The following is a 25,390-nucleotide window of genomic DNA, read 5'->3' as shown; positions in this document are numbered from 1 at the left end:
TTAAACCATCAACTGCTCTAACTTGGGACTATCTGACATGAAACATGGGACGGCAATTCGGCCACCATTTCACCGATCCTCCAAAGTCATTTGATTTGAGTAAATGAACGGCGTATCAAAAAATACACGATTTCTCTTTCGCACCGAGTAGGCCTTTAAATTGAAATATGAAAACAATCCGTAGTGGAACACACGCGAGTGTATGCACACTCTAAGAGGAACGAAGAATGATTGATAAACTTGGTGGAGTTATCAAAACAAATTTGTTGTCCAAGATATATAAAAGTAAGTGAAAATACAGGCAAGATATCAACCAGTCCCATGTTTCGACAAATCGTTCCAAGTTAGAGCAGTTGACGGTATCATATAACTCGATATGCTCAAGTTCAGAATATGTTTTTCTTTCTATTAGAAACACACGAAAAAGTCTGATTTTTATTGACTTTCTGAGACTTTTGTTCATCAAGAGACTAATTTTTAATTTTTTTTTCTGTTAAAACCTCAATTAGGACATTACATTTATTTCAAGTTTGAAAAAAAAGATTTCGAATATACTCGACATTGACATGGAAAGGGTCAATCCATTCAATAATAATTAATTTGGGGAGTTAGAGTTTTTAAATATCAAGGGGATAATTTAAATATTAAGGGGATAACTAAACTAAAAAATCAAAACTAACGAAAAGATTAGTAAGAGTAAGTAAGAGACAAACCTATATAGTATTTGTAGAAAGTATTTTGAGGCAAAGGAGCGGTCAAATGTGATTTTGTTGTGACGTCAGAAACACCGATGATAGGATGGTCAGCGTTGATGCTTTGGAAAACATGAATCTCAACCTAAAATAAACAACAAAATGGGAAAAAGAGGTCTAAAACCAAACGATAAAAAAAAAAAGGTTACAAAAAGTTGTTTTTACGGCAATTATTGACTATTTATATTTCTAAAGCGACCATAGCACGAAGGTAGAGCATCCAGCTGCGGTGCGCAAGGTTGTGGGTTCGACCCCTAGCCGGGTCATACCAAAGATTCTCAAAATGGTACTTGATGCCTCTCTGCTTGATGCTCAGAAACTAACTAAAGAGACGGATAAAGGAGAAATCTAGGGAAAGGAGTGGCGCCCTCCCCTACCTTCGGGTAGACAGCTATACGAAAAAGGAGCCTTCGGGTCGCCCTCGACTGCGGTCGCAAACTTACTTACTACTTATATTTCTAAAAACAAATACCCTAAAAAAAGACAAAAGCTTCACTGATTACCTCCTTGTTTTCTTACGTTGTAAAGAAATAATGTAAAACAAATCAAATCAACAAAATATCAAAATAATTTGGCAGTTTCTTCTTAGCCTTAGATTATATTTATATCTTCAAAAATGGTAGAATAACTTCGAAGTGGTGTCAAATTTAATTCAACCCTCTGATGTCACGTCAACAATTAACACCAAAAAAGCTTACAATTCTAGCAAGAGAGCTTAAACATGGTGAATAAAAGCCTTTTTCTTATTTCTTTTAATTTAATTTAATTTAATTTTTTTTTCTTTACCGATAGGGGTGAAATTCTTCGATGTTCATACTCCTCCCAAGTTTTCCAGTGCGGATTGCTGTAGTATTCTGTTCGGTAGGGTATAATCCCATGATCAATCCCGAACGCAACAACCAATGAATGAGACGAGAATAAGTTGAGCTTGAATCTGGAATTTATCGTGATCATTTTTGGTGTTGAATATCTCCAATAACGATATGTTTTCCCCACTTTCGTCGGTTCATCAATTGCCAAAAAGTTCCCTTTGAAAATAAGAAGAAACCGTCATATTAACCTTACCGTATTACTTCGAATAAACGCCCCGGGCGCTCCAAAGGATAAATTAGCTTTCCGCTAACTTTAAATTTTAACGATAAAACTAATGGCAAATCCCCTGCCTATTTCAGGTGCTTCCGTTTAAAACATTACGTCATGAATATCTTAGATTTAGAGTTTCTGGACCACCAACTCGCCTTATAATATAAGCTCTTTCTTTGACTTAGTTTTACTTTCAGTTTACAATATAAATGTTTTTATACTAGATATTTTTTTTATATTTGGTAATATTTTACTTCTTATTATCTTTTCAACAAGCACAAAACTACACGCTTTTTTTTTATAAGAATACACTTTATAAGAATGTCCATGATGAAAATTGCCAAAAAACTAAGAATATGCTAAGAATATCACCATCATGGAATTTTGCTACTAAAGCTAAGAATGCCATTTTAAGAGCATTTTCAATTATAAATTATAAATTATCCTCAAGTTAGGCTCACTCCTTTAACAAAAGTGCCATTTTATGCTTGAGACGTATGTACTAAATGTTAAATCTAGTATGAATTAGGATCCCAACCTAAGAATGTGCTGTAAGAATATTTTAGGATGATTTTCCCAAAAAGGTTAAGAATATTCATGATGAAATGGATTTACACCATTGTTATAAAAAAAAGCGTGTACTTTATAATTCGAATTATATCAAAATTTACAGCTTTTTTTCCCTGGCTACAGATTATAGACAGACTTTTCCGTACAACAGTTCAAACCATTAGTGGGGTAGGTTAGCACATAAAAAGAGACGATACTTCAAATTGTGATAGAGCTCTAAAATTTTGCACAGAGGTTCCTCATGGAGTAAAGAAAATAAAAATTGAGAGAGACACTCTTGAAAATGATGTTTCTGTTGACGTCATCAGACAAAGTCTCACCTCCGAAAACCCTAACATATTATATACTGTTGGAAAGGAAATTTAATTCTGAACAACTGTTTTGCTTACGGGAAATCACGAATATCAAAAAAAACAAAAGAATATGTCTTTCTGAAGCCACCATGGTATGCAGAATTAATATAATTTTGACGTTAAATCATTTTGGCGTCAACTACATAAGATAAAAACATTTATATTTCGATTTTTTAATGAAAAAGAACGAGAATACTAACTTCCAGGAAAATGACGATAGATGACACTAAGCATGAGATTATCAACTACATGTTGACCAGCTGCCTTTTTATCTTTCCAAAAAATTATTAAGCTGATAGAAGTTTTGTTGCGGTGCTGACTGCCATACATGGCGGTAATATAGGCGGAGATGTTGGGCGAGCTAGAAAATATTTCTTCAGTTGATGGATCAATGGTCCATTCCGTAATAGGCCATGGTTGGACGGCCGCTTCTAGGTCGCTCAACGTTTCTGCTTGTTCGCACGTTTTTACCAGATCTCTTGCTATAGGTGCTATATATAAAGTTTGAGAAACATCTCCCGTTAGGAATGTTTGAACTTTATATCGAAGTTGAACACTTTTTATGATGACTTGTTCTTCGAAGAATATATCTTCCATATGTATGACGATGAATTGTTTTCCCTGTGGATTGGCTTCATTGTATAATGCGATGTTGGACTTTTCATCAGTGGCTGAACATTCACCATTTAAATCGAACATAATGGTGCTCACTGGCAGCAGAATCTTTTGTGAAAGTGTAGCAGGTGCTGAAATTATGAAATTAAAAAATGCTATAAATAAATTTTAAGGGTTTTTCTTTTTGCCTCATTGTCCAACCAAAATGAAACAAAGAAGGCGAAGACCAGTACGTTTTAAATCCCCTCCATTTAAACAATTGCCGGAAACTTGCATTGATATTCCATTAAGCTAGGAATGGCGAGTAACTCAAAAAAACTGTCACTTTGTAAATGTGTATATTAACCTTTTTTTGGCTTTCATTTCTTAACCTTTCGAGCTTCTTCCTACTTTTTTTACTAGAGCAAACATATTGAGAGGGGCCATCAAAGTCCTCCCTAAAAATATGTAGGTAGTTAATAAGTGGTAGTTATGGATATAATTGAGATGAATTGCTCATTTTTGGTTCGACCACCCGTCTGGTTTGTATTTTACAGACAAGAACAGTTAAGCTAAACACGGACGATTGGCTCGTTCGACTTAACTGAAATTTGTTCCTGAAGGCTGGCTGTCAAATAAAAGTGACTATTAGTAAAGGAAAGAATTTGGTCCCACGAGTATTTGGCACTTTGCAGACTGGTCTGTAAAATACATTTCGACCCCCTGCCCAAAACCAAGAACTACTGCAGTTTCACCAGTGATAGATTGGTCATCTAAGACAGCGTCTGAGTACATCGAAACTTATGTTCCTATATAGTTTTATAGTTTTAAGCACAAAGAAGAGTAAAAGTTATTTTTTACTTAAAACAAAAGTTAGTGCACGGTAGTCGTGAATTTAATTATACCATATAAACATATTTGGTGTTATTTTTACAAACAAAATATACCTTCACACAAGAATCTACGTTTGGTAGCGCAATTGTAATACATCCAATTTCCGTTTGTTACACTCATGGCGACACATTTTCTAGCATTGTGTGGCTGGCTATTCCCGAAGTTACGGTATTGACTTGTTTCTCCATTTACCCATCCATTATCAACATGTAATCCGAGCATGATAGCGTCCGATTCAATGTTAATTTTGCAATGGCGTGAAGCTGCTTCTTCCTCGCTTTGTGACGTGATAACAGCCAAATGACCACCATCTCGTTGACACATAACTGAAGCTTGGGTAAAAGTTACCTTCACATAACCAAGATAGTAGGTTTTGCCCTCTGTGTTTGTGTCAAGTGTAGAACAGAGTGGATCGTAGAAAGGGAGACCTATACTTGAACATGTGCTTCTTGTAATTCCATCAGCATCAGAAGGTTTTGTGGTCGAAAAACCATCCAAATCCAAAGCTTAAAAGAAGAAAGACATGGGTTCTTCAATCCAGCTGGCACACAACGTTGTTTCAACGTTCATCTAACGTTATATGGACGTTGTGAACGTTAAATAAACGTCGAAACAACGTTGTGTGCCAACTGGGAAATAACAACAATTTCTTAAAACTCAGCAATCCATAAAGTGGTCTTCTTTTGCCCTCTTCCAAAAATCATAGCATATTATAGTTGTCAAAGCCAGGTTTTTCTTCTGAGACAGAAAATTGGATTTTACACGGCAAAATAGCACGTATTCTTGAAATTTTAGTAAATTAACCTTTCAAAGCCGCTAACTTTTTTGAAAAAGGCCAAAAAGTTCATCATTTTTTTCTGGAAATTTATTCTTTCAAAGGCAATTTCTCGACCAGCACAAACGATTCAGGTATCAACTTTGGTATCGTTGGAAAGCTCTTTCTCTCAGCTACAAAAAATGGCGGATCTTTTTTCTCTGAATCTCAAGTGGTCAGGAGTTATGACCAAAAGACTGTGTATCGGTAAAATGACCTTTTCAAAACGTATATATACGTCTTTCGCCTCCTAAGGGTTAAGCGGAATTTTGTGATGGAAAAGCCTCTTTGTATACTTCACCGAGATCCCAATCCATTTAAGACGAACGAACTTTCAGCACTGATATTAACAACAAACTTACTTTCACCCATTCTCCATCGCCAAAGCCAACTATTGCGAAACATGAATTTTCTCCACACACTCAAATGACTGATTGAAAAATAACTACTCATTTCGCTAGTTTGGTAATAGTGTCCTCGAACAACCACTGATTTGAGGTAAGGATAAGGTCGGTTGTCTTTTGCTGCAACAGCTTTACGGCTACCGACAACCGCTTGCCCTTCATTGTAATAACAGTCTAATCCACCGTTTCTTATGTTAAAAGAAACTCCAAAAATATGAGAATAATGGCGGTAATTATCATCGATAAATTGCCTGATTTCACACTTATAGAATATATTTTTAGCACGGTGAACAGCAAATACACGACGATTTACAGGCTCCCAAAATATGGCTGTTCCAGCTCCAATAGTGTTGAATCCTGTATACACCAACCCGGAAGATAGGATGGGGATAAAATTGCCGTGTTCTTGTTGGTCATCTTCCAATACTCCTACAATGAAAGAGAAAATTGTCATTTCAATTTTCCATTTAATTGAAAAATTATTCTTGATATGCTTAAAGTCAAGATTACCTCATTTTTCATATCGGAAACACCCGAAAAAAACGGAATTTGAGTTGCTATTCTAACACTATAGAGGTCAAATTTCGGTGTTTTCGGGTGTTTCCGATAGGGAAAATGACGTAATCTTGAGTTATGTATATCAAGAATATGTTTTGTGTAAAATAGACAGTTACATTATAATACATCTTTTTACGTGTTTTTTGTTCTAATCACTTTTCCAAAAGTAAATTTTCAATTTTGAAGCTTAAAAATATGGAACTAAGTGAGCCGAATTCAGAAGATATAGCTCATATTTTTATATTAAGATCATCTACTTTATGAAAACTCTAATGACTTCGGGTCGGGTTTTTTTTCGACCTTAAGTCAAAACACCTCTCTAAAGCGATGTATGGCTTTCAGACTATATTCTCAGCCTAGTCCATTCACAAGCTTTAGATTCTCTTAAGTCTTAACCCTTCGAGCATCTTCCTATTTTTTACAAGGAAGCATCTTTGGTGGGGGGGGGAGGGCTTGAGGACCCCCGTAAAATCTCAAGATCTGCAAGTGACTTTCAATTTAGTCACGAGACCAGTTGGTATTTTACAGACCGGTCCGTATTTTACCCGAAATACTCAATTTGAGCATAACCACTCGTCTGATTTTGCTGAAATTTTGGCTACAATCTTGTATTATCAATACCTAACACTTGTCATAATTTTAAGTCAATAGCATTTTCCGATCACTAGATACAGTATCCTAGGGCTAATTTAGGCAAAAAGGGTAATCATGGGCAGGTCTGTAAAATACATTATACCAACAGGTGACAAGAAATTAATTCTGTGCCTCAAAAATACAATGTCACGTGGAGTTGCCACACAAAATTTGAGCAAAAATGATTAGATTAAAGTGAAAATAAGTTAAAGGGAGGGGTCATATTTTCGGTATTTTCAAAGAATGATGACGTCATCAGGTGGCGATGCGGTCATCAAGGATGTCAAAGTTTCATAAAGTTGTCGATTCATATTTGGTGAACATTTGTCATATTTCAAGTCGATTAGGATAATTTTTTGTTTGGGAGGGGGGGGGGTACTCGAAGGGTTAAAAATTACAACGCTAATTTCCAACCGTAACTTACTAAGTTAAGGCACTTAAAAAGTATTTGCGGTTTTTTAAATTTTGCTGAGAAATTCTCCTTATATAATATTTGATAACACTTATTTTTGGGAAAACTACAAAAATCACAACCTTGTTTCTGAAAACTACAAAAGAACGCCTTACCATTAACTCTATGCAAAGTATGCAGATTTGCATCAGCGTCAAGCCATTCTAAGGTTGTCATGGTTACTGCCAAATTACGAACGATGATTGAACCGTATTTTTTAACATTGAATTGGTGATGCCAATTACCGTCTAAGCGATCGAATTCATAAATATCTCCATTGAAATCTAAGCACCATAAAATTCCATCAGGACTGACATCAATTGCTTGGCAAGTTGTGGAAGGTTCGAAAGGAATATAATCTTGTGGCTCCGCGTTATCGTATTCCAATAGGCGTAAAGTGTATAATATACCACTATCATGCAATAGGTAGATGTAATCCAGGCCATCAATGGTGGCTGCTGATGAGAAAACAAGGTTGTCCGGGTTGTTTGAAATGTAAACACCTCTATCGAAGAAGTCGTCATATTCTGAAAGTAAACATAATACATGGTGAATGGACCATGAAATTAAATCTATAAAATTCAGAAATACTATAAATTCATGGAAATACCAAGTTCCCCATTGGAAGAGCGCATTGGAAGAGCGCAACTGATAAATGTACACTTATACCTCTGAAATTGGTATGTGGACCTACCTGAAGATTGATGTAATATGAAAATACTAGGAAAATATGGCAAACAATAGTAAGAAAATACAGACTGAAAAAATAAAGCAAGTGTACAACACTTTCCTGTCATATAATTTAAATAAGTTGGGAGGTCTAATTATTATAGCTGGCCAAAATTTCATGTTAACAGCACTTTCAAGTCATGAAATATAATAACAAGTAGTTTTTTTATGAATCTGGTCTGTAAAATACCGATATAGTATGTTACTGGATCTAAACGATTAAAGTCTACTTTGAACTATCCTTATTCATCAAAATTGACAAAAACTAATTAGCTTAATTTCAAGGTATCATTGTTAATCCTTTAACTGCAGTGCGTATTTTTTAAGGTTCGACCTATTTGCCAGGGAAAAAAATGAAGGTGTGACCCATCGGCAGTTAAAGGGCTAACGTGTCACTTAAACATGGTCTCAAGGGAAAGAAGATAAATTATAAATACCTCGTTGGAAAGATAATTTTAGTGCTTTGATGTAAAAGCTTTGAAGAATCTTCTGAGAATTTGAAGATTGAAAAAGCAGAATAATCTTTTTCGATTTGATTTTAAATGTTGGTTTTAAACTTTCCTGAAACTTTAACCCCTGTTGATTTTTTTTTGTGGATCACAAAGCTACTGCCGACCGGAAAAGTGTCCAAATGCGCGATAAATTGATAAAAATGGACCTATTTCAGGTGCTTGACAGAATACATCAAAAATAGGAAAAATTTTGGTTGTTACTTTACTTTGTTACAAGAAGTAACGAGAATTAACGAGAAGTAACAAGAAGTAACGAGAAGTAACGAGAAGTAACGAGAAGTAACAGGAAGTAACGAGAAGTAACGAGAAGGTAACGAGAAGTAACAAGAAGTAACGAGTACTAGACCTAAGTAACGAGTACGCTCTATTTTCCTTGCTTTTGTGACAAGTCAATAATAATGCCTTGAAATTAGCCCTAATTAAAGTCTATTCACGATAAGTGTGCACTCTTTTTTCTTTTACCTTCAACTTTTGAAGGAATTCTTCAATCTTTATAAATTTGGTATCATTGGAAAGATATCGAGAGTGGAACAATTTGAGATAAAAACATCTTTTATAAAATTCTAAAAATGAAGATGAAAATGAAGAAGAAAAAAATGAGAATCTTGTAGAAAAGTGCTATAACTATCATTTTCACTGAAGTGAATCCTTGATCATCGAACGTTATCACTGTGAAAAAATTTCTCAAAAATAAAATGAAAATGAAAGTCATAGCACTTCTCTACAAGATCTTCAATTTTATCTTATTTTTTCAAAGATAAGATATTTTCGCAACTATAGACGCTTTCAATGGAGCGCCCCATCAGCACCTAAGACTGACTACCCAATTCCCCTCACATGGCATGGGTTGACCCAGGCGAAGGTTCATTCACTTGCCAAGTGAACCCCTGCGAGTGGGGTCAATGACCACTATACCACAGCGCCTATAATAGAAGGGGGTGTGTTTAGGCACATAAGTACCGAGCCTCTAAACCCTTCTTGTACGAAAGACTTGATCAAGTAGAAAAAATCATTTTTTAATCTTGGTTTTTTTTCATTTTCATTTTCAAATTTCAGAAGATTCTACAACGCTTACATCAATCATCTTGAAATTATCTTACCAACGAGCTATTACTTTTAATAGGTATATTTTCTTCCCTCTAGGGAGCAATGTTTGAAAAAGACAGACTGCCGACCATCTTGAAAATAGACTTTCATTATAAGGAGTTTTACATAAGATCCTAGTTAAAATATACCTTTTCGACCGTAGTCGCGCAATCAGACGCGTGCCACTTTATTATATAATTTACCACCCTAAATTCAATCCAATCCTTTTTTACACTTTTTTCTATTGTTTTGTTAGGTGCAAAAAAAAAGACTGGGACGGTTTTAGGGTGGTAAAACGGACAAAAGAATGCCCACGCGGCAATTGGCGGCTACGGTCAAAAAAGTGTATTGGACGATTGTTCACTTGTTTGGTTTTTTGATTATTGGAATTTCTTACCGTTATATTGGGGCCATGCAATAGCTCTGTAGTTTTCATCGAATTTGTAAAGGGTATAACTGTCACAAGAAATAGGTTTGTGTTACTTGTAAGGCGTGAGTCGTCATGCCAAAGTTTCCAAACCTCACCACCTACGCCATCCTTTAAATAATACATCTTTGGTGATCGAGTATCAATCGTATTAATGTCCAATACTGGATGCAAAGTATGACTTACTACTTCACCGTTTTTATGAAATACAGCTTTTTTATCCGAATAAAGAAAACCTTGATAATTCCCTCCACCGACATCCATCGATATACTGCGCCTATACTTCATGAGATTCGGATATTTTTTCTTCGAGTAGTCATCGAAAAAATCTACAAGAGAAATAAATGGCATGTAATCAAATTGAGTATTAATCAGTCGGATCAATTTTAATTTATGGTGGTGAACCTACCAAAGACAATTTTTAAACATTAATCCTGTTTTTCAACACACGCACACACAAAATGGGTGAATTATTGGAATTTTTTTTTTAAATTTCCAAAAATCCACAATTCAATTGATTGAGAAAAAAAAAAATCATACATACTTCGAGTTGCTTGACATTCAATAAGATCGAGTTTCATGGACGGAGAATCACCAATGACTTCAAGAACATTGATCTTGATCCATTTCATACGGATCGGATGTGGAAAAGAAAGATATTCCAATTGACTCGAAAATTTTTCAAAGTACTAAAACGGAAAGAATAAAATTCAAAAAAGAAAAAGAGGACAACCCTGCATGGCTCTTACAGTCGGCATAACTATATCGAAATGAAAAATAATTAAATTTTTCTAAAACTGGTAGATGGAAAATGAAATCGAGTTTGTTATGTACCGATCAGAGAAAAATAGCTTTGAGCACTTTAAAAATGTTCGTGGACGATGAATAGCTGATTCATCTTGTAAAGAAGGGTAAATGATGAACACCCAACGAGTTGTTTGTAAATTTATCGCCTCTTAACTCCATTTTTCAATTGCTTCCTGAACAGAGCACAAATTTAAGATGGTACGGAACATTCGTTCGTAAAAGTGGGGAAACTGAAAACAAAAAATGTGTTAAAATTCACTATGAGTTCGAGAAAAAAAACTCATTTGCTCAAAAGTTGGGAGGCTGAAGTCTTCCCAGTCTCCCCACTTCAGCCGGGCCTGAAATCGGTCCCATCTTCCTTTCGATATAGTACAGCCGGCTGTCTTACATGATACTGTACTGTGTGAAATATATACTAACTCTTGTAAATGTCGTATACAATTAAGAAATAATTATATATTAACGAAATTCGAAAAATAATGAATGGTTTCGGAAAGACAGTTTGAAGATACTTCCACAAAGAATTCTATCTTGAGAGTGGTAAATGATGAATTGGATGACTTTTGCAGTGAATTAGTTAATTTTTATACCTTATCGGGGAAAACTTCGTCGGGGAAAATTTTCGTCGGGGAAAAATATTCGTCACTTGGCCGAAATTTCGTCACTTTTCCCCGACGAAGTTCAAAATTTTCCCCGATAAGGTAGTAACAAAAGACTTACATTTTTAGAAGAAAATTTGATCTTATGATACTGAGAACCATCCCAGCTGTGAAACACTTCAAATTTCTTAACAAATCCACTTTGTCGGCCTTTGAAAGCTATCATAGTCACGTGTGGTGTACCAGAAAGCTGTAAGACTAAATGAGATCCGTCACACGGAGTCCAATGATTTTCTTCATCATTGAATTTGATGTAACTTGGATCATCACAATTAGCAGGTGATCCTGTGTAACTGAATGACGACAATGGTAGATTGTTCACCAAATCCTCCTTAAAATCGTCACAAACTACGAGAAATTGAACAAAAGTTGATAATAATAAAACTAATGGGTATGATAATAACCGTAATGAGTTTTGAATTTTGTCAATAATTTTCATCGGCCAATGAAAAAAAATTGGCCGAAATCTAAAATCAGTTAAAATTGCCTCCATTTTAACGAAAAGGAATTCGTCACTGAGCCAAAAAAACAGATGAAAAACTGGTTTCATTGTTGTGATCTTTTTGGTACATCCAATTATTTTTGCTCTTTAATAAAAAAAAATTCAAAATAACGATAGTTGGTTTTCTTGCTCGACTTTGATCAAAATTTCTCTCCACTGTAAAAATCTTATTGAGACCCTATTGGCTGCACATATGGTTCCGCACATCCTTCCCATCCCCTGGGCTGTGTTAATGGATCTCCAAAATTAGAAAGAAAAAAAACAGGTTTAATGGGCTAGTCTATTGACTAAAAATTCTTAAAAAAGTGACAACCAGACACTTTTTACCGCAAAGAAAATGATAAATTTTTGGTTAATTTGTAAATATTTGACGCTAAGGGGTAGAAGAGGGGGGATGTAACTTTTGAAATAACTTGAATTAGATTGCAATTTTGTGCTTGTTGAAAAGATATTCAAGAGTGGGATATTATATTAAGTAGAAGAAAATAAAAAAATTGCAAAATGAAGATGAAAAATTAAAAAGAAAAAGATCAACTTTGTGAATATAAACTGTGCTGTAATTTCCATTTTCACAATAGTAATTCTTTTATCTTAGAATATTATCATCTCTCAGTAAAAAAACTTTTCTTGAAAAAATATTAGTTCACTCAAAAGATATAGCCCAAAGTATATCACCAAGCTATTCTAAAAATCATCAAAAAAACAACAAAAAGGAGCCCATTTCTTAGTTTTAAGTTGTATTTTGACTGAATAAATTGTTTTTTCAAAGTGATAACACTCTGAAATTGAAAATTTTTTGATATGAAAATGACGATCGTAGGACAATCCTACAAGAAGTTGATTTTTTCTTCATTTTCATTTTTCATCTTCATTTAAAAAATTTTTTTTAAACCTTTTATATTTTATAATATCCCACTCCTTATAATATTTTTAACAAACGCAAAAAAAAAGTTCTATCAAAAGTTTTTTTTTGTCTCCGCTGCAGATTATATTGAAACAGACTTTCAACAGCCGTTGTTGCCGTATTTGAAGAAAAGATTCTCGCACACCGAACATCTTTTTCTCAAAAATACCTTGTTGATACCATATCTTTAGAGACCAGGGACTTTCTACCATTACTTCATAAGCGGGAAGATCTTGCATAGGTTGAATGTATATGATGATAGACATGCCATATCTCCACCAAGGTGAGTTAAACACTTTTTGAAGTTCTTTCCCAAGAAAAAGACGAAAATATTTGGTATCCAATTTCCTCGATTGGAAATTTTCACTTAGTAAAAAATGTGTTTCAACATCCCAACGATAATGACAACTTTTGACGAAGTTTTCATCAAGCCCGATGTAAATACGCACGTTAAAGAACAAATAACCATTAGAAGAACGCTGAGTAACTTGCAAGTTATCATAATAGAGACCAGAATTAGCGGTATGTATTTTGGCGTGTTTCGGTATCTTTACATTGCGAAAGTAAAAAGCAGTACGTTTGTTGAGACTAAACTGCTGACAGCTTGCAGGAATTGGCACGTAGCTTGTTTTGAGATCAGCATTGATAAGTAGGCTACGAGAGTATAGACCCTCGCGCTCAACTAAATAAAAAGATTAAAAAGGAAAAATTTTAGTTAGAATTTTATAGACAGTGTCATGATGTGACAGTACATGAAAATTTATTCACTAAAAAGTGATATTCCTTTCTTCGGTGTATTAAAAGAGGCTTACACACTTTTTATAAGTAACTCCAATTTTCGGGTCAGGCCTGGGGTTGCTTGGTATATTATCTCGTTCTCTGAAAAATTTACTCTCACAACCCCAATATGATACCTAATTTATGCTTATTATGTCAAAGGCTATCGTATGCAATCGGCTATTTTGAGCGCTGGAATCTTACTTAGCAAAAGAATTGGTAGATTGTGTATAATAGTGGTGATCGTCCTTGCCTTCCGAGCGGGAGGTCTGCGTTCGGTTCCCAGATGACTTGAAAATCGATTATGAATTAGCTCATATAATATCATTCATATCTTTTTTAAGGTTAACAGAAAACTCGACTTACGTTTAGCAGCCATGAGAAAAGTTGTACCATGCTTACAATAATCAGCATTCACCAAACAGTCATCATTTTCGAAAGGTAAAGATTGAAGTGGCTGGTCATCTCTATTATTATCTGATAATTTGCTCTCAGCAAATCCTTGTATTGGTCCCTCGGGAGCCAAGTGGCGGTATTTAGGAGTGGAATAAAAATGATGGTTACGAGCCATATCCTTAAAAACGTCATTACGGTCCATCTTCCATGAGTGTTCGGCTGAAAAAGTAGAAGCATATATGCTATATATAGTCAATGTTAATCTGTACCAGAGTGTATCTCACGTTTATCGCTTCGTCGTACACTCATTGTGCATTGTCTGTTTGATAAAAAGATTCCCGTACGGAGACCTCTGCGATGAAGTATGATTTATAAATAGCAACACTTCTCTCATCGTCTCCCTTCTCTCACTAACATCAAATGAGAAAAGACTACGAATATGAAAAAAAGCTTGATTTTTGAGCAAAGTATTGATAGTCGCCTTTTATAACTCTTCAGATTGTTTAGTGATTCAATTAATGTATATTGCAAATTTTATCCCTTGATTAGCTCCAGAATGGGAAATGATAAACTTTTTCTAACTACGCATGCTCGAGCGTGCGTTTGACCAATAATATACCAATTCAGAAAAATAGGGACAATTGGAAAGTTATAATTATTGGTTATTTTGCTCATTATCGATTATTTAGCATACATCAAATAATAATTCATTTCTGGGAGCTTTAACAAGAAGGTTTTTTAAAGGAAAATATTCTATAAAACATGAAAAATTTGTTTCGGGTGAAAAAAGATAATTTAGTATTTCCAATATTTTGCTCAAAAATTAATTTTTTTTTCATTATCAGCTAAATGATTATGGGCTAATTTGAAGTTGTTCCTGGACTTTTTATTGTTTCAATATACCTCCCATATGATAGAAAGGCTATGACGTCACATCTAACACTCAACTAAGCCTAGGAGCCATCTAAAAGTTGATTAGATTTCCGACCAATTTTATAAGCCAATTATAAGAGTAATAAGAGTTAGTTCATCTAATGTTTCCAGCTCACCCAAATAGAGACTTATACGCATGCGTAATTTATCGTTCTTTAAACCGCTAGTTGTTAAATAACGTAAAGTACCTAGGGGTGGTAGTCACTGACCAAGGTTGAGCCCGGGGGGGGGGGCAGTCAGGCAAATTGACCGACGGGTATGAGCGGCGGTTAAGGGTATGTGCGGCGGTTAAGGGTATGTTTTTCAAAATATCAGAAATGCACTGTAAGGGTGGACTTTTGATAAATGCACTGTAAGGGTGGAAATTTCAGCAAATCTGGGAAAATTGCAAATTTTTGCTCGAAAATGTTGATTTTTTTTGCTCTAAAAGAGTTTAAAATTTGAAAAAATGCACTGTAAGGGTATGAATTTCACCGATTTTTTCTGCACTGTAAGGGTGCGATTCTAAAAGCCAATTTTTCGGTGCATATATCATGTCAGTTGGTAAACCCACTGCCCCCCCCCCCGGGAGGTTGAGGTATGATAGTTAGCGTTAGGGTTAGGGTTAGTCGTTCTTTTTGTCGCTTTTTAATAGCTATTTGTCGTTCTTTTTATATGGTCTGTAAACGTTAGATGAACAGTTTCATAAAGACACTCACCGTGGAAGCCTCTCTTCCCAATAAACTCTATCTTGTGGAACAAAGGTGTCTGATGGTTGAGGACGGTATAATAGAGATGTTTGGTGTAGATAGGATATGGGAAAACATAACGCCAAGTCTCGAACGGTTTTTTGTATGCTGGGGTAGTGATATCCTTTAGTAATACAATCAATGAAAAAGTTATAATTACTATAATTACCGATTTTTACGACCAAAAAGAATTTCCAGAAAAAACGGCTTCGGCCACTTTTTAGAGAACCTTGCCCTTTATCTTTATGCAAAACTCAGAAAGAAAAAAACTATTGAAGTAATTTCACACAAAATCCAATTCATTTTTAGGCAGAATTTGGTGATCCCCCAAAGATTTTTTTCGAAAACCGTACTCCGTCACTTTTTGGGTACTGTCATTTGGCATCACTATACAAAAACCAGAAAGAAATAATGGGTTTTCCTAGAAAAGCTGATAACAGATAAAGAGACGGAAGAACGAACAAAGGTTAAGTTAAAGAGAAAAAAATGTAGAGAGGGGAGACTAACCAAGGGAGTCCCTTGACCATTTGAGGTTCTTTCAGGTATTGTCGTATAACGTAATGGTCCTTTTGCTGCATTTTCATTCCAGTAATCATAAAACGAGATATGGAATGTATTTGCATTGTTCTCTTCGTCCAGATTACCAACTTGGATATCTAACGCATCTATAGTTACCAGGTCATCGAGTTTAAACGATACAAAGGTATACTCAACACCGTTATCAATGCTGTCAATCCATGGTCTCCAACCGTTCTGTCGAGGTGAGTTTAAACGCACATTTTGTGGGTTATAACTTGATGTTACACCATTAAAATCATCTTGATAAATCTGTTCATCGTTTATTGCGCCACTTTCAAGTCCAAGAGGGTAGGCACCTGGAACAAATTCAAAAATCAAATTTAAAATAGATTTACATGATTTGGAGATTTGAAAATGTTATAAATAATAATTGCAGCTTGAAAGGACCTTATATACACCGGAGGGGTAATTGAGAATAGGGACCGAATAATAACAATTTTATGGTTGTCCTTATTAACACCCCTGTGTCAAAGACCCACTGGGGCCCAAGCCCCACTGGAAAATTTGGCAATATTTTCGTTCCCGGGGGAGAAAAACCCTAGAATTTCAGTCCCACTGAGAATTTGACTTTGATTTCATATCCACATTCGAAATTTATTGTTTAGGAATTGCACTCCAAAACCATCCCCACTGGATTTTTCACCTTTGGAACAATTTTTATCCCCTATCCCCGCTGTAGGAAAAAGTTTCATCGGGGCTGTGAGACAGGGGTGTTTATTAAGGTGTTAAGCTAGCTTGTGGCACAGCTATTTTAATTTTGATTTGAAACTTAAATTTTGGAAGACCTAAGTACCTACTTGCAACCTGAACCAAAGCTGAGGCTATGGAAAATTGAAAAAACAAAACAAAACTAGCCTTTGTACGAAGCACACCCGTAGAGCTCCAAATGAATTTTGTAAGGATCTGGTGTTAGGCTTTGAAATGAGATTTTGATAGCCAGTGTATGATTCAATTCAAAATATTGTACTCGTTCAGTTTGATGTAAGTCCTATGCAAAAAAAAGAAGAAAATATTTAGTTACAGTATCATACGATTTTCTTCTTCAGTTTCAACAGACGCCCTGGTCTCAACTGAAACAAAATAGTTTGAGAAACGTCAATTATCTCATCGGGGAAAAAAATATCGGCGGAAAGTGACAAAAAATTTGAGGGAGTGACGAAATCTTTCCCCGACGAAATATTTCCCCAACATTTCATCACCCGACCAAAACTTTTACCCGATTTATTTATCCCCGACCAAAACATTTCTCCGAAATTTTATACCGCAACCAAAGTTCAAATCTAATTTTTTACACCTTTATTTACCGAAATTAGTGCCTTAAACGTCGAATTAAAAGATCCATTTTCGAGCTAGTGAAAGAAACCATTTCTTTTGGACAGTTTAGTCGGGTGAAAGTGACGAATTTGAAATCTTTGTCGGGGAAAAGTGACGAATTTGAAATTTTGGTCGGGGAAAAGTGACGAAAATGCTTCTAGGTGACGAAATTTTTCCCCGACGAAAAAAAACCCCGACTAAATAAAACTCCGACATTTTTTCCCCGATAAGGTATCATCATCATCTGCGGAGCGCACCCCATTAATGTCTTAATTCTTTGAATTCATTCGATCGTAGCTATGGAACACGTCTTATTTCCTTTACACTTTGTTTTAAACGCAAGTTCTGTTCATATAGACACTCTAGCAAAGCGTAATCAAATCTCAGTCATAAATCGAAGATAGCAATTACTTACATGGTACGCCAATTTCATCCAACTCCTGCTAATAGACTGTTTGTACAAAATTTTGAAGGTTGTTAATTTGCAATCATCGCATGCCGATTCCATAAGAACACCGGATACGATAGTAAGGAATTGAAATTGGATTTTGTAACTAGACCACTCAGCATTTGAACAAAAGTAACTGGCTGGGTACTGGACCCCATAACGAACGTCCTCGCATTCGGAGGCGCATTCATCACCAAGGTCCATTTTGTTATCACAATTGGTTTTAGAGACTGCAGTATGACTCGGGCCGATCGGTTTTGATAAACATTCTAAAGAAAAGAAAATCAAATAAAAGATACTAGTAGTCGAAAAAAACTTGGTCTTTGGTACTTTGCAGACCGGTCTGTAACGTTGACAACCCGCCGGAACTCAGGAATTACTTGCGAGCTTTTAATTTGAAATTTTCACCAGTGGTAGATACTGACCACCTAAGACAGTGTGCGAAATTTCAGTTTGGTCACGTGTATGGTTGAATTTTACAGACAGGTCCTTGTTTTATCTAAAATGCTCACTTTTAGCGGTGACAGGACAATCGCCCCTGTAACAATTGCCCCCGGGTAGTTGCCTGCCGGACAATTGTTCCTAGGACAATTACCCCCAGGACAATTGCCCCTAGGATAATTACCCCCAGACAATTTGCTTCGGGACAATTACTCCCTAGACAATATCATTATTATTGTATCCCCCTCTCAACTCCCTATAATCATTTCAAATTCAAAGAGATGGCAAAGTTTATGGTGATAAATAACTCAATTTTAGCCATAATGTTCTTATAAAGAAAAACTTATCTTTGGAATTTCTTAGATTTTCTTGAAGATATTTTGAAGTTTTGGGAATGAAATTCTAATGCTTTATTATGAAATTAAACTCAAAAACTGGCTCCATCGGACCAAACAGAAAATTTCTGGGTTTTTTTGTCAAGTGAACTTTATGGTAAATACTTTTTTATAAGAAAATTCGTTGCATATTTTTGAGTTAGCTCTTATTTACGAAAAATAGTTTTTTGGTCACACATGCTTGTTTCTCAGTGGGTCTATGATGCAGACTGTAAAGGAGAGGTTCGAATAAAAAGTGGCTTTTGGAAAAATCATACTATTAACCGCATTCTTTTATACACTTTCATACAACATTCTTAAATGCAGTCTTCAAGAATAACAAGAAAATAGTCAAAAGATACGATGTAACGATCAAGAATTGTCTCGAAGGTAATTGTTTGGGATTTATTTTAAGGGGAGAGGGTAATTGCCCCGGTGGCAATTATCTGAGGCCAATTGTCCTGGGGTAATTGTCTGGAGGATTGTCCTGGGCAATATTGTCCCGGGCCAGTTGTCATGGGGGGGGGATACTTCTGTATCAAAAGTTATCCAAAATTTCGTTTTTCCCCCCTCCCAAGAGGCTCGAAGAGTTTAACATCTGCTTTAAGGAGAATACTGTGTATTGTGCGTTATGATGACAGACAGTTCAAATTAACCGATCGTCTGTTGCTTAGGCTTTCACCGGTCGTTTAGACGACTGTAGTTTTAGATAGTAGTTTACCGATTAGATAACCGGACATCGGTTGTTTAGCCTATATTCGTATATTGAAAATAGAAAATGAAGTAAAATTGAAAGAAGTTAACTTAATTTCATTAACCCGAAGAACATTTTCCTACAACGGTTTTGTTCATATTAGTGAGTTTATGTATTTGCACTTTTGAGGACGGTAGAGTGACTGAAGCGATTTGGAAAAACCCACACTTCTGACCCTAAAAATCGTCGATAGATAGATAGATAGATAGATAGATGGATAGCCAAGTAATCTAGGACTTTTAGACAGTCTTTTGATTGTTTTCACGGGGTCCACGGCCAGCCATTCGACTATCTATGAACTGAACGGAACATTAGAAGGAGCGGGGATTCGAACTGTGAATCCCTGGTTTGAGACGCTGACGTCTTCGACCACTTGGCCATCGCTCCATTGGTTACACAATTTTGAACATATCCCTTACTGGTTGAGTGATACCCAGTTGGCACATAACGTTATTTCAACGTTCATCTAACGTTATATGGACGTTATGAACATTAGATAAACGTTGAAACAACGTTGCTTGCCAGCTGGGTATGTAAATATCTACCTGGTCTGCAAGACTTTCCATCGTAGTACGCGTAGCCCACACAACAAATCACAACTTCTTTAGCTTGTTGTCGCGATGACACGAATGCGAAGTGATCAAGCTTATAACTATTATTAAAATAAAAAATAATATATAATACTTTTTAGTTTGTGCACTGACGGATTTAAGATGATAGAGCAAGTACGTCGGAAACAAGCAAAGGAGTGTAAGGCTCGGTCAAAGACAATGAAATTACGATTACAAATCTCTTCCTCTGACAAGTCCGGCATGGTCTAAAACCGCCTATGTTGTGTTTGTAGCTAGAGATCTACTATCTCCCCTTCCAGACTTAAATATGCTTAAGCTCGAAGGATTCATACATGCTCCAACATTTATCTTCTAGAGTCCACACCCCACCCCACAATTCATTACTTCGTATTACGTATGGCTCTCTGCATATAGGGAACAAGACAGACCCTTAGAGGGACTTAAATGGAGAAAAAAGACTATCTTATAGAAATTTAGGCTTTGAGGGTCACGAAATGGAATTTGAGCTGTTTTCAGATCCTTTAGAGAGACTGGAGTTAGATTACGTGATTTTTAGGACCCTTAGTGGGATTTTGAAGATCCAAAAAATACCCGTACCCTCATTTTGCCTAGGTACCTCCCAGGTTCTCATTGGTCAGCCCCGGTGACCCTTCAAATCGGTTCCGCGATTTTTTTTCCAGCAGCAGCATCCGCAGCGCATTTGGACTTATTTTTTAAATCCGATTTCGGATTATTTTCGGAAAACAAGTTATCGGTAAAACTTTGACGCGAAAAATATTTTCTATTTATTGGAAGAGAAAAGAAACACGTCACTTCATTTATTACGATTTGCGCATAATATGAGAATAATAAAAGAACACTATATAAAAGAAGAAAGTAGTAAAAATGAAAATTTTTTGTTTATTCAATAAATTGAAAGAAGCTAATGCATTGTAAATAAATAGACAATATAAAAGAAAGTTTTTTATGATTGGTTTTGAGGCTTTCTTGTCTGGAGAGAGTTTTTGTGTGTAAGAAAGCAGAGAAATGAACGTCAAAGTGTGGCGTAACATTAACAGAAACTTGGAATCATCATAACTTTTGATTGAGTTATCGAAACTGGACGGAATTTTCGACGCAGCTTCCTCAATATAAAATGCACTCATTCACATTATACTAGGGGCCTACTTAGTTCAACACGTCATTTAAATCAATCTGATACACGCTTTTTTTTTTATAAGAATACGCTTTATAAGAATGTCCATGATGAAAATTGCCAAAAAATTAAGAATATGGTAAGAATATCACCATCATGGAATTTAGCAACTGAACCTAAGAATGCCATTTTTAATGCATTTTAACCTGTAGATTGCCAATTTCGATCTTAGCCTAAGAATACCGTAAGAATATTTTTGGATAATTTTCGTCAAAAAGTTAAGAATATCCATGATGAAATGAAAAAACACCATTCTTATAAAAAAAAAAAGCGTGTAAATGTGACGAAAGCTGCAGTGAACAGTGAACATCTAAAGCGACCGCCTCGGATATACTTTCTCAGAGAATAACGAACAGGTTTAAGACATTCTAACGAACAGATTCAGGTGAAATTTCCCGGGGGGTTTACTTAGGCAAAATGGATGCGAACCATAAGGGTACCTTTTTTCAGGCCTCAGAGGGGTACAAATTCATAAGTTAGTCTCTAAAAGGGTCCCAAAATCAAGAAAATCGAAAATTTTTCTCTAAAAAGGACACGATTTCCAGAAGTTTTGACCAAAATTTGGTGAAAATCAAACCGAAATTTGGAAAAAATCTACCAAAATTTTAGGAAAGTCTCTCAAAGGGTCCCAAAATCATCAAAATTTTGTCTCTCAAAGGGTCGACTTTCGGCTCGGACACCCGTCACCTCGTAAACCTAGTATCCCCTCCCCAAAGGTGAAATTCCAACATCTATCCCATGTCCACTTTTGGACAAATCCAACTTTGTGTTAAACATTTTTTCGTCTTAAGTTTCAGCCAAAATGAGCTTTTCAACCTCTTTGACTTTAACAACGAATTAGGTTTCTTGATTGTACTTCCTTCTAATCGTTTTAAGCTTATTGGGCTGACCTTCCAGCGCAGCTGGTTTATTTAAATTATAAAGTATTCTCTTACACTATCAAAAATTATTAAAAAATCTTGAAAAGGATTTTGCAATTTCCGAAAATTTTACACTTTAGTATCATTTTCCTTACCTTATTCTTTGACAGGATTCACATTTTCCCCACGTTGTAGAGCAGCAGCTATCGGTGTAATACAGAGGTGATATTCTTGTTTTGATGACGGATGTGTAAACTGTGTAGTATACAGTGTTTGTTCCACATACTCTACAGAAAAATAAACAAACTAGTCGTGCTAAAAATGTATCATATGGCGGGATCTTCCAGTATATAAATGTCCGTACATGGGGGGGGGGGGGTGGAGGATTTATTGTCCGGGGTAGCGAAAATTATCAAAATTTGCCTTGTCCGGGGGTAATTTGGGTTGTCCAGGGGGGTCAACTGATGCTTGTCCGGGGGTAAAAGCCGTTGTCCGGGGGCCAAAAGTCACTTTGTCCGAGGGGTAAATCACTGAAAATCGTTATATCCTCCATCCCCCCCATATTCAATTTTTTTCTGGAAAAGCCCATATATAGGAACGTAAGGCTTCCATAGATAAAATGTTAAAAACAAGTTAGGAACGTTTTAAGGCTTTATGGGCTCTAAAACACCTAATTTCTTAAGAAAACACTCACGAAATGGTAAAATCAAGAACAATTTTAGGCTTAAATCTAAAAAAGTTAAAGAACATTTTGAAGACTTATTATTGAAGATATTATTCTAAAAAGAACGTGTAAGTCTGATCAAACAGATCTTGACCTCTTGAAAATTCATGTGCAAAACAAAATTCTGTCATTATACAGTAACATGATTGCTTATGCTTATGATTTGATTGGTTCGGTTTTGTGAAATCCTGTACTAACAGTATACCGTGATAGAAAGCAACAGAAAGCATGATAGCTTGAATGCACTCTATTTGTTTTGAGTATTGTGTAAATGGGTAATGTAAACTTATAAGAAACGAAATCGGTTAGAAACAAGGAAATACCGTTTAGTCCAGTAGAATTTCATCAAAAATAGAAAAAAAAATTTATAAAAGGTTCCACCGATGGAAAAATAATTGACTCTACCCCACATTTGAAGGTTGATAAAATTATCTTTCCAACGGTATATAGAAACCTTTTATAAAAATCTTTTCTAGGTTGACTCAAAATTCTACTGGGCTAGTTATAGATTCTCCGATCCATCATATTTCATCTGCAGTCTTTGGGTATACTACAAAGATTACTGTATTTTGTTGCTGAGAGAAAAAGGGGGCAATTTTCTAATTTTTCAGACGAAGGAGACTCAAAATGACAAGAGGGTTTTTTAGGATCTCTGTTGCATACTTAAGCAAATAAGATATTCTCATGACCGAACCAATCATGATTGATCAAATCACAACTTTTACAACTTTTCTCAAAACGTAACAGAAAGGTCCATAAATCTATCATTTGAAATCTATTAACCCTATTAGCCCCAGGGGGGGGGGTAGAATCTACCACGCTGGAGTTCTTTTGTGAATATCTCTGAGAAAAATTTTTCAAACGACTTGAAACTTTCTGACTTTTGACAAAATCTAATTAAAAGTACTTGTGCAAAATCTTAGGGTCATAGGTTGTTCAGATCAGGTTTTATGACTTTATTGTGAAACATGACATAAAACCCAGCTAAAATCGCTTAAAACTCAAAATTTAAAAGTGCTGATAACTTCTGAACTATTTATTCAATCATTTTCAAATTTTCACACCTGATAGGCATTGACAATATAAACTTGAAAAATTGAAAAAAAATTTTGAAAATGATGACGTCATCATTTATGACGTCATCAAATTTTGAAAATTTTACTCATCTTCAGCATAGATTTTAAGAGAAAGTCTTTATTGAAATTTCAAAACCGGCAATTATGTTAAAAAACAACCTCTTATCTTTCTGAATCTTTAAACAGAATCTAATTATCTTTTTTGGTTCGATTGTAATAGCCATTTTTGTAAACCATATATTTGGGCTTTTTTCCGACAGGTTGAAATTTTGTGATGACGTCATCGGTTTTTGAATGACGTAATCAATTTTTTTTTTCTTCCTGGAAATTTGTTTAAAGATGGAGAACATCTGTACCAAATTTCATGACCATAGCTCTTCTAGATCAAAAATAATCGAGGGTGGTAGATTCTACCCCCCCCCCTGGGGATACCAAAGTCAAAAAAGCTTGGGGCCAATAGGGTTAAAGTAACATTACATTTGACCTAGATACTTGCCAATTTAGGACTCATCGAGAGAAATTATTTTTTAAAGATAATAATTTAGTCCCACAGGTATTTCAAAAAATTTAAATTAAAAGTAAATCATTATTTAACTTCAGTAAAGACTTCAAGGTTAGATAGAAATATAAATTGACAAAAATCGTATTTTGGCCACCTTTTAAAAGAGATTACAGCGCGTTCGAAGTTAATTTACTTTTTTTCGGGAGAGAGAGCCTTGGCCACCACGATGATAGATACATAGATCATTCAGACAAAAGATTTTGTACAAATTTCATTCTTGAAGAGTTTTTGACAATTATTCGATTCAAATAAAAGTGACTTACCCGGTCTCACTTTGACCCACCGCAAGACCACAAAAATTGAAAAGAAAAAGACAAAGAAGTTTGATCTTCATTTTAATATCAATTTTTATCATATACAAAATAAACTACATCTTTGATTTTTCCTGTTGTTTTCTCTTCTGCTTTTTTTTGACAAAGTTATGAAATGTCTATTAACATTAATAAAAATATATTTTTGACTGTCAAAAAATTTTTTTTTTTCAACTGAATTCACACGGTTGTCAAGGTTCTTCATAATATTCTTCATTCATTCTTGGAAATATTCATCGTTTGACAATCTGAATAATGAAAAAAATCAGATCAATGTATAAACTAAACCAATCACAATACAGGTTTTTTTATGAGAACAATCTATAAAATATATAACTATGTATATATCTGAAGAAGCTAATCAAATTTCAGAAAACATTAAAACTTTTCCCACATCATATGACAACAATCAAATGCCCAATGAATTTTAACACCCAAAATCCTAAAAGACAAAAGACAAAACAAACCAAATATAAATTTTGTATTTTAACGTATTTTATTTGACTGATGATTGACGTTCATACGGGGCAGCATGAAACTTTTGAGTACCAAAACCTACAAGTATCATTCTTAGCAACTAAAGTACAAACTATATAAGAACATTTAAAGGCTTT

At 35.2% G+C, this 25,390-nt stretch overlaps 1 protein-coding gene across 1 annotated transcript; it reads right to left on the bottom strand.

The window, feature by feature from the left end:
• Nucleotides 1–1,538: 1,538 nt before the first annotated feature.
• Nucleotides 1,539–24,925, bottom strand: LOC136804230 (uncharacterized). Its single transcript, XM_067060932.1, has 17 exons — nt 24,729–24,925; nt 22,259–22,390; nt 20,022–20,128; nt 17,875–18,176; nt 17,001–17,133; nt 16,074–16,441; nt 15,537–15,690; nt 13,876–14,124; nt 12,902–13,414; nt 11,388–11,674; nt 10,405–10,549; nt 9,831–10,189; nt 7,223–7,633; nt 5,423–5,893; nt 4,300–4,752; nt 2,959–3,504; nt 1,539–1,780 (listed from the first exon to the last, which is right to left on the bottom strand). The coding sequence occupies exons 1-13, from the start codon at nt 24,818–24,820 to the stop codon at nt 7,391–7,393; spliced, it is 3,084 nt and encodes a 1,027-aa protein (XP_066917033.1). The 5' UTR covers nt 24,821–24,925; the 3' UTR covers nt 1,539–1,780; nt 2,959–3,504; nt 4,300–4,752; nt 5,423–5,893; nt 7,223–7,390.
• Nucleotides 24,926–25,390: the final 465 nt, after the last annotated feature.

Source organism: Clytia hemisphaerica, unplaced genomic scaffold (assembly GCF_902728285.1).
Source record: "Clytia hemisphaerica strain Z4C2 unplaced genomic scaffold, Clytia hemisphaerica genome assembly, whole genome shotgun sequence".
NCBI classification, from domain to species: Eukaryota; Metazoa; Cnidaria; class Hydrozoa; order Leptothecata; family Clytiidae; genus Clytia; species Clytia hemisphaerica.
This window is presented reverse-complemented; position numbering and strand designations above follow the sequence as displayed.

Bases quoted from the DNA above. Each gene is read 5' to 3' on its own strand.
- LOC136804230 (XM_067060932.1), bottom strand. From the start codon at position 24,820: ATGATAAAAATTGATATTAAAATGAAGATCAAACTTCTTTGTCTTTTT. The intron at 17,134-17,874 runs GTAAGTAATTGC...TTTTTTGCATAG, and splicing joins GGATGAAATTGGCGTACCAT to GACTTACATCAAACTGAACG. The intron at 15,691-16,073 runs GTTAGTCTCCCC...GTATTACTAAAG, and splicing joins ATGGTCAAGGGACTCCCTTG to GATATCACTACCCCAGCATA.